We start from the raw sequence: 8115 nt of genomic DNA, 5'->3' as shown, positions 1-8115 counted from the left end.
TCCTTTTTTCCATAGACTTGTTTCTCTGTTTTTTCCCCGCCTGCTACACAAAGGGCATGATCCAATTGGCGTGTGCATACCTATTCTGTGAGCTCAGTTTTCTGTTGGAAGGTGGGCTGTCAATCGCAAAAGGGAGTCAGCACATGTATCAATATTTATGGGAAGGGAGGACTGAATTTATAAGTGTAAATTACGTTAAATTCAGTGTGGAAAAGCTTTCTTTTCTCCACGTGAGCTCAGTTAGTTTCTCAGTTTTTAAAAAAATTATAATTCAGGTAAGCTCGTAAACCCTCTTTCCATTAATGTTTCCTGACTCATAAATTTCAAATTCATTTGCAACTTAAAGATTTCTCAAGTATTTATTTTTAAATGGTGGCAATGACTATAAAGATGGTAACAGCATACTTAAAAAGATGAAAATGAGTATTAGGTTGCCTTCCAAATGAACCTTGGCTTCTTCTGATGTGCTGTTTTCATATCTTTTAACACTAGAGCTAATGTTTTAAAAAGTGGAATATCTGATAAGCCTGCAGATTTGGGTAGAATATATATATATATGCCAAAGTTGAACTAAAGAGGCAGTATTAGCACACTCCAGAATGTGAGCCAGTATATTTTTCCTTGGAAGCTACCACAGCGTGCTTTTGTCCCCTGTGCATTTTCCTGTGCCTACCCACCCATTTCTTCCTCCTGCTCTTTAAAAAGCGCACAAATGCTGAGCCCCTGTTTTCTGACATGAAAAGAGAGCGTGCCAAACTGAGACCATTGTATCAGGAGGCACCTTGCAATCGAGCACAGCCCGTTCCTGATTTGCCAGGGAACACCGAAGGATGTCCAAAATGAAAAGGATCACATGAAGAGGCTGCTTCCCCCCCCCCCCCCTCTGAAGATTATTCTGAAATCATCCTTCTAATGTCAGCCGTGGAGTATGAAGGCAGCTGCAGTCAGCTGATGGCTTGTGGTTCTCTTCGGATGCATGTGGGGAAGGGATGCACGGATTTTAAATGCATAATGAAACCCTTGTTTCGTCATCTGGAAGCAGGGATGCTAGCGGCTCAGGGGAGATGAAAGACCGTTATGTTGCTCTAGTAGAAGGGAAGCCTTGTAGCACGACCAGCAGGCTCTGCATGCAGCAGCAAAGGATGCACCAAGGCAACATGGCACAACTGTATTTTCTTTTTCTGGAAGGATAGAGAATAAATGCCAGAAGCAGGTAAACGCCCAAAAGGCACATATTCCTGAGGATGGTGAAGTTATTGTGCATGCTCCACTGCCCTTTACCTCTCTTGGTACCTTCCAGAGAAATCGGTCTAGATTTATTTTTAGCTTCCTGTGTACCCAGCATCAGTGTGACAACATAACTCTATCTTTTATACATCCATAAGCGGTTTTTACTATATTTTCCTGTTTTTTGCCAGCTGCAGTTTTCAAAGGATGTCACAGCCCTGGTAAGAAATGTACAGTAGCCATTTCCTCTGATTTTGCAAGGCATGTGTTTCTTGGTAGATTTTGCAAGGAGCTGGACTGCGAAAGCCTGCAAGTTGCTTCAGAGCAAGCTAGATCTGCTGGTTAGCTGGATTTGAGTTGTGCTGTCAATTCTGTTGCCTTTTAACGTGTGCCCGTGTTTGTTGTTAGTGACTTGGTTTTATTTCTTTCCAGTTTGCTTTTTAATATTTCATTTGCACTTAACTAATGCTAGCCGTCGTGTTTGTTGCAGCCGTACGTTAAGCACCTTGCCCTCTAAAGCACTTTGCTCTCAGTCTAACGTTTATGGCTGCATTTGGGCTTCTACAGCCTGTCTGATGCTAAGGCAGGGCATGTTGATTTGTCTGAGTGGAGCATGTTATAATTTGAGCAGGAAGCACTGAAATACGATACCACACCTAAGCCGTGTGGATGTGAGAGAAGAGGCTGCAAAGATTGCTGCATTGGCAAGCTGTGTGTTGTCAGCTCTTATTATTTCATATTGCAATTAAAGGAAGTCATTGCAAAGTGTGAAATAATGGTGCCTAATACGTTCTGGGGCAGCCCTTTCAAATATGCTGCTAGTCGTACGATGGTTGCTAGAATGCCTCTTGATAACAAAAGGTTAACGTGCAGGATGTAAAACCAGGTTCTTAAAATGCAAGGTAAGATGGAAATTATTAAGCTTATGTAGCCCATGCACGACTATGTTCCACTGTAAAGAAGTGCTTAGAAACAGCTGCCAAACCATGTATGTTAATGGGACGTCTTTAGCGTTGTTGTTTTTTTAAAGAACCACCCTTAGTAGTACGGCATTTACGGAATAAGTAACATGTAAGATTATTTGGAAGGAGGGTGGGCGTTGGCTGGCAACAAAGACATTAACCACTGTCTGTTCGCGTTAGATATAGCAATTGTGCCTTTTAGAATAGGAATCTGTAGTGAATGCTGGGCTCTCTGCATAGACTGACTGCTTTCCGACATGAAAAAAAAAAGAATTTGCCAGGGCTATATTCCTTTAACCTGTCGAATGCTGCAGAATCCTAACTTCCAACCTTAAAGAAGCTCCAAAGGGAGGAATGTTTTGAAGCCTGTTTGAAGATATCTACAAAAAGAAATCCCCTTTTTGTTTCTGTTCACAGATTTCTCTCTAATCATCACCTGCAGCAGCTGCTAGCACTCTCTGCCCATCTGATTTATGTAAAACATGCTTTGTCCTATACAGAGACTTGCCTGATGCATTTCCATACACGGGGAATAATAACAGGAAGAATGTGACATTTCTTATTCGTTGAATACTATCTTTTTGCCAAGATCAGGTGTACTATGTTCTTCATATCTGAGGAGTCCTTTTCCTTTAAGGAATCTTGCCATCTACTGGATTCGTTTCTCTGCAATATAGTGATGGATTTTCATTTTAATAGAGGCTTAATTTCTTTTTTAATTTTCCATTCACAGGCATATTCCCAAGATGCCTACCTGAAGGGTAACGAAGCCTACAGTGGCAACGCCCGCAATATACCTGAACCACCACCAATATGTTATCCCCGGCTAACATCCGCAGCTTCTGGCATGGCACAACCTGTTGAGAAAGCACCTTTCGACTCTTCACTGGGAAAGCAGCAAACTAGTAGACCTGTTTGGGCATCAGCACAACCAGACAAGGCCTACAGAATGGAAATACAAGTGCCTCCATCCCCAACAGATATTGCAAAATCCAACACAGCTGTCTGTGTTTGCAATGAGACTGTACGAACTGTTGTTGTGCCTTCTGAGAAGGCTGTAGACTTGCCATCCTGTAGAACAAATCACACCAGTCCACCGCTTCGAACAGAGGAAGTCAGATACAGTTTCAAGGAACCAACCAATTTAAAGACGAAGGCACGAACCACATCACCCCCCGCTTCAATGTCTACTGCCATCGTACTTCCTCAAACTCCCCTTACAAGGCCAGTAGATGCCACTGGACTGGCTGGCAGATCTGGAAGCTGTGGAGGGCATCCAGAAGGAATCTCTGATTCTAGATCTCCTCAACTTACAGGTGTTCCCTCTGTGACCTCCAATCACAATAATTCTTCAAATGCCCACCAACCCATAGACTGGAAAAACTACAAAACCTATAAAGAATACATTGACAACCGACGTTTGCACATGTACGGTTGCCGAACCATACAGGAAAGGTTAGACAGCTTAAGAGCAGCATCTCAGAATACAATAGATTATAACCAAGTGGTACCAAATCGCACCGGCTCACAGGTACGACGAAGGAGCAGCTCTCACGATAGGGCTCTGCAGTCAGTTCAGATTCGGCAAAGGAGTACGTCCCAGGAAAAACTTGAGGATCCTGTCTTGAGAGATTGGCCAAGGAGTGCCTCACAGGACGCTCTGACCTCACCAAATATCAGCTCCCGAAATCACAGGGCCCGGTCCTGGGACTTCCTAGGCAAGCAGGGCGAACAATTAGAACACTTCCACGCAGAAAACCTGGTTGTCGATTTCAACAGGGGAAGAAAGAAGAGCAACAGATGGCCTGGATTGACCGAACCTGATGACCACCGAGGTTTTTATGAGAGATCTAGGCCTCAGGCATTTCATATGTCCTTTCGTGGTTCGCCTTTCCCAGTTGTTCCGGGATTTTATAGTCCAGACAGGAGGAGAATGGGCAGTGGGGCCCCAGGGCCTGCCTCCCAGTTCTTGAAGGTCTTGCCGGATGGGAAAACCCTGCAGCCTCCCAGAGATTTGTTGGCTGCTGTCGGGACCTCAAAAGAAAGATCATGTCACATCACAGCTAGAAGCACAAGAAGCAGCTCTTTGAAAACTCCTGTACCTTATGCAACAAAACCATCACTTCCCCTCAACCAGAGCCTGGAGAATGTTACTGCCAAAGACCAAAGACAAGTAAACCATAGACATCACAGTGGCTTGTTGAAACAGCAGTCCGGAATACAAGCAGAAAGTGTGCCAGATCACAAAGCAGAACTAGGTGTGAGCACCCGGTCCCCTACTTCCTGTGTAGCTTCGGCCAAATTTGTCCCTCAGATTAGTGAGCACTTAACTACCTCTGTTAATTTAGATGTCTCTGTCAGACAGAAGGTTCAAGGTGAACATGTACAAGACGCTAGGATGCAGACAACTGAGGATGTGGTAGAGGATGCAGAAAGAGTTACCCTACGAGAAAAGTCCCCTTCTGGCCAACAAACACCACAACCTTTGCGGCATCAGTCCTACATTTTAGCTGTAAATGATCCAGAGCCTGCCTCTGACTCAACTTGTTGGTTACCCAATGATGCCCGCCGAGAGGTCCATATAAAAAGAATAGAAGAACGGAAAGGCTCTGGCTCGAGCCCACCAGGTGATTCCTTGGCGTCCATTCCATTCATAGGTGAGTGAAAATGTTAGCTTTTATCTCTCTGTATCTGATCTTTGTATCTGGACTTGTTTGGAGGTCTCTGTGCTACCAGAATGATGGAATTTGTGCCAGTGCCGTCCCACACGCGTGGGCATACCCTGCAGATGACAGTTTTATCATTAAGATGTAATGCAGTGCTTTTCAACCTCGTTTGGGACACATCTATTTAATTGTGTGTGTCAAAGTTCCTCTTTGCACACTTATTAGCTGCTTGGGAGTTGTTTTCCCACTAGCTGTGGTCTGTGTGTGAATACTGCAACAATGTCGGTGGGTCTGATGGCCTGGAGGTTCACATGACGGGCATTAAACACAGTTCTAGAGATCAGGCCTTTCCCACCTAATGTTCATTTCCCCTCTCGGTGAAGTGCCAACTGGTATAGGAAAGACCCATGTGATTATGGCCATCCCCAGGGCTGGATGGAGGGGTGAGGGTGATCAGGTGCTCTGGGCGGTGGCAGAGGGAGGCAGCAACAGGAGGTGGAGGAGGCAGTGTTTTCCAATTCCTTGTCCTCCCCCAGTCCCCTTCAAAGACCATGCGGTGACAGTGGATTTGGACCTGCGAGACTTGGGAGGAGGGCTTAAGGGACATTGAAAACACCCTCGGGGAGAAGAGTTTGGGGGACTGTTGCCTGTTAATGGTTTAGAAGGCCTGATGCACTCCTCTTTCCTGTGCTCCTGCCTTGTTCTCTGCTCAGGCACTGCAAGCCCTGGAGCAACCTGGAGCTGAATGAGTTTGAGGGGAAGAGGACAAGTTCTTCTCTCCCCCTGCCTCAGTCACTTTAAAACTGGGAGCTGTGATATATTTGGTTTTGCCAAAGGCCGGGTATTCGGAGACAGTGTCTGCCACCAACCTGAACTTCCCCACACCTCACCTGAAGTCTCCCACACCCACAGCCATCCCAAAGGAATTGGAGTGCGGCCACCCGACACACTGCTGACTCCCCTCTGGTTACCGCAGGTGTCAGAGCAACCCAGGCCGAAGATGAGGGGCGAAGGAATGGCACCACAGCCAGCCCAGCCCCCACAGGTACCCAGATAGGGGAAGGAAGGCCAGTGAGAAATGGTGAGCAGTGGGCATCCACGAGGCCCTCCAACTGCAGAAAATATGCCCGAGCTCTGGCAGACAGGTAGGGCGGGGGCCCCTTGCCCTGCCTGCATCTAAAAGGGGAGGGGGGGACCAGGGGCTAGCGGGGGCAGACAGATGCCCGAGACTCTATCAGCAAGTGTGGAGGGGGACAAAGGGGCCTGACCTGGGAGGGGAGAGGGTATAAAGGTAGGAGGGAGACAGGCATGGGGGGGGGGGCGAGAGTAGTAGTGGCTGTGGTATTCATACATGTATTTCCATCCTCATTAGCATAGTGGGGGGCTGCTCCCATGCAAATAGGGAAGTGTATGAAGGAGTCCTTTGCCACCTTACAAAGCATCCTTTGCTTTCTGGGTATTGCACTTAGTATCATTTTTCTCAACAGAAAATAATAAGGATTTGTAGATAGCATATGATCCATGTGAACAAATTCAGTTTTATTTTTAAATGTTGCTGCATTTCCCTTTCTGTGGGTGGTTTTGAAAGGTTTCTTCCGCTATCTTGAGTAATGGCATTCACGTTGTCATTTGTGGCTTTATTAATTTAGCTTTTGATAGCTGTAGTAAAGCCTTTCCAGCTAATAGGCATGAATTTGTATACGTGGACACATCTCCAAACCTGGGAGTGATTATAGAAGACAATTTTCAAGGAAGGTAATGAGAAATGGGAGTCTCGGAGTTGAGTGCTTGCCCTGTCTGCAGCCTAGAAAGGAAGGAAAGGGAAATCATTTTTATTATGTAAGAAAAGAGGCTGTCGTGGTGTATAAATTAAAAAGTGGGGAGGGAGGGAGGAAGGGAGGGATGAGCGTAAAACGCACTTAAACTTGAAGAGCAGGTACATTGTTCATTATGCACTTGATGCCATTTTAATTTTATTCAGGTTGTTCCGTAATGGTTGAGCTCAGAATTTTTGGCAGTTATTCTTTAAATGCTCCTAAGAATGTTGAACCTGCACAGGTGTGGTGTAGTATAGTTACACAGACCTGACAGTTGCTGCAGCTGTTACATGAAGGTCAGCTAAGTCGTGACATTGTTGGAGGGATTAAGAGCAGGAAGACTAGTAGTGCAAGCTGCAGGCTCTCTTCTCTTGTTCCTCCACTACAATTCTTGGGAACAATTTTCTCTAAAATTGGTAGGTTTCAGCGGCTAGTTTTAGTCTCTGTACAACAAGCCCAGCAGGCATCATGAAGGGTGAATATGCCTTGCAAATAAATCCACATCACTTACTAGCCTACACAGTTTTTATAACCCTGAGTAAGTCATTTGTGAACCAAAAGGAAAAAAACACTAGCCCTTCCAAATGACAAAACTTTCACTGTCTGGATATAGAATTAAGTTTTGCAGTAGCAATAATTAGAAAATCTGGACATTAAAATACAAAAACAGAAAGGATTAAAAATGAATTGGGTGCCTAATTTTTTGGATCTTAGAGTCATAGAAGACATCTCAGGGCCCAATCTAAGTTCTCCATTTATCTATATTCTAAACACCTCAGAGTTTCTTATAATTTTATTCAAGCTCTGGCAAAGTATTTTAATATGGAAATAAATATGCTTAATTTATGTATTTGTTTTGTTTTTGCTATTACCTTCTTTTTGTCTATTGCCCTCTTTTTCTCCCTAATTGGAACCCACAGCAGTTGGTCACATCATTTCCCCCTCTTCTATTTGATCGTAACAACAGCCCAGTGAAGCAGGCTGGCTTGAGAGGTAGTGATAGGCCCATCTCACCCAGCAAGCCTCTATGGCAGAGCAGGGATTGGAACCCAGTTCACCAGACTGTCTGTTATAGAGGGGTACATTGCTGTAGAAACCTCCCCTCTAGCCCTAACCTAACTTCTCCCCAGTTTTTCCTAGCTTCATTATTGCTTTAAAAAGAGAGAGGGTGAACGAAAGCTCCTTGGACTTCTTTGGATCCCAGCCAATGATAACAGTACGTGGCATTATGTGGCTTTTTGAATATTTAAAGACATTCACAAATAACATTTCAGGAACCTTGTAAGTTGGTATTATCCCCATTTTACAGATGGAAGATTGAGGCTGGGAGAAAATTACTTTTCTTAAGACAGAGCTGAGATTAGAACTGGGGACTCACTTGCCCACCGCCAGAGTCCCTGAGTTGCTGCACTGTATTTAGGTTGGGTTTGTGTCTTTTAATGG

At 44.9% G+C, this 8115-nt stretch overlaps 1 protein-coding gene across 1 annotated transcript; it reads left to right on the top strand.

Moving 5' to 3' along the window:
- The first annotated feature begins 1153 nt into the window (after positions 1-1153).
- LOC125425419 (rho GTPase-activating protein 21-like) lies at positions 1154-5811 on the top strand. Its single transcript, XM_048483026.1, has 4 exons — positions 1154-1213; positions 1419-1448; positions 2923-4846; positions 5648-5811. Exons 3-4 carry the CDS (start codon positions 3037-3039, stop codon positions 5809-5811), a joined length of 1974 nt encoding a protein of 657 aa, XP_048338983.1. The 5' UTR covers positions 1154-1213; positions 1419-1448; positions 2923-3036.
- Positions 5812-8115: the final 2304 nt, after the last annotated feature.

The sequence above is a fragment of the Sphaerodactylus townsendi genome, unplaced genomic scaffold (assembly GCF_021028975.2).
Source record: "Sphaerodactylus townsendi isolate TG3544 unplaced genomic scaffold, MPM_Stown_v2.3 scaffold_426, whole genome shotgun sequence".
In the NCBI taxonomy this organism is placed as follows: Eukaryota; Metazoa; Chordata; class Lepidosauria; order Squamata; family Sphaerodactylidae; genus Sphaerodactylus; species Sphaerodactylus townsendi.
This window is presented reverse-complemented; position numbering and strand designations above follow the sequence as displayed.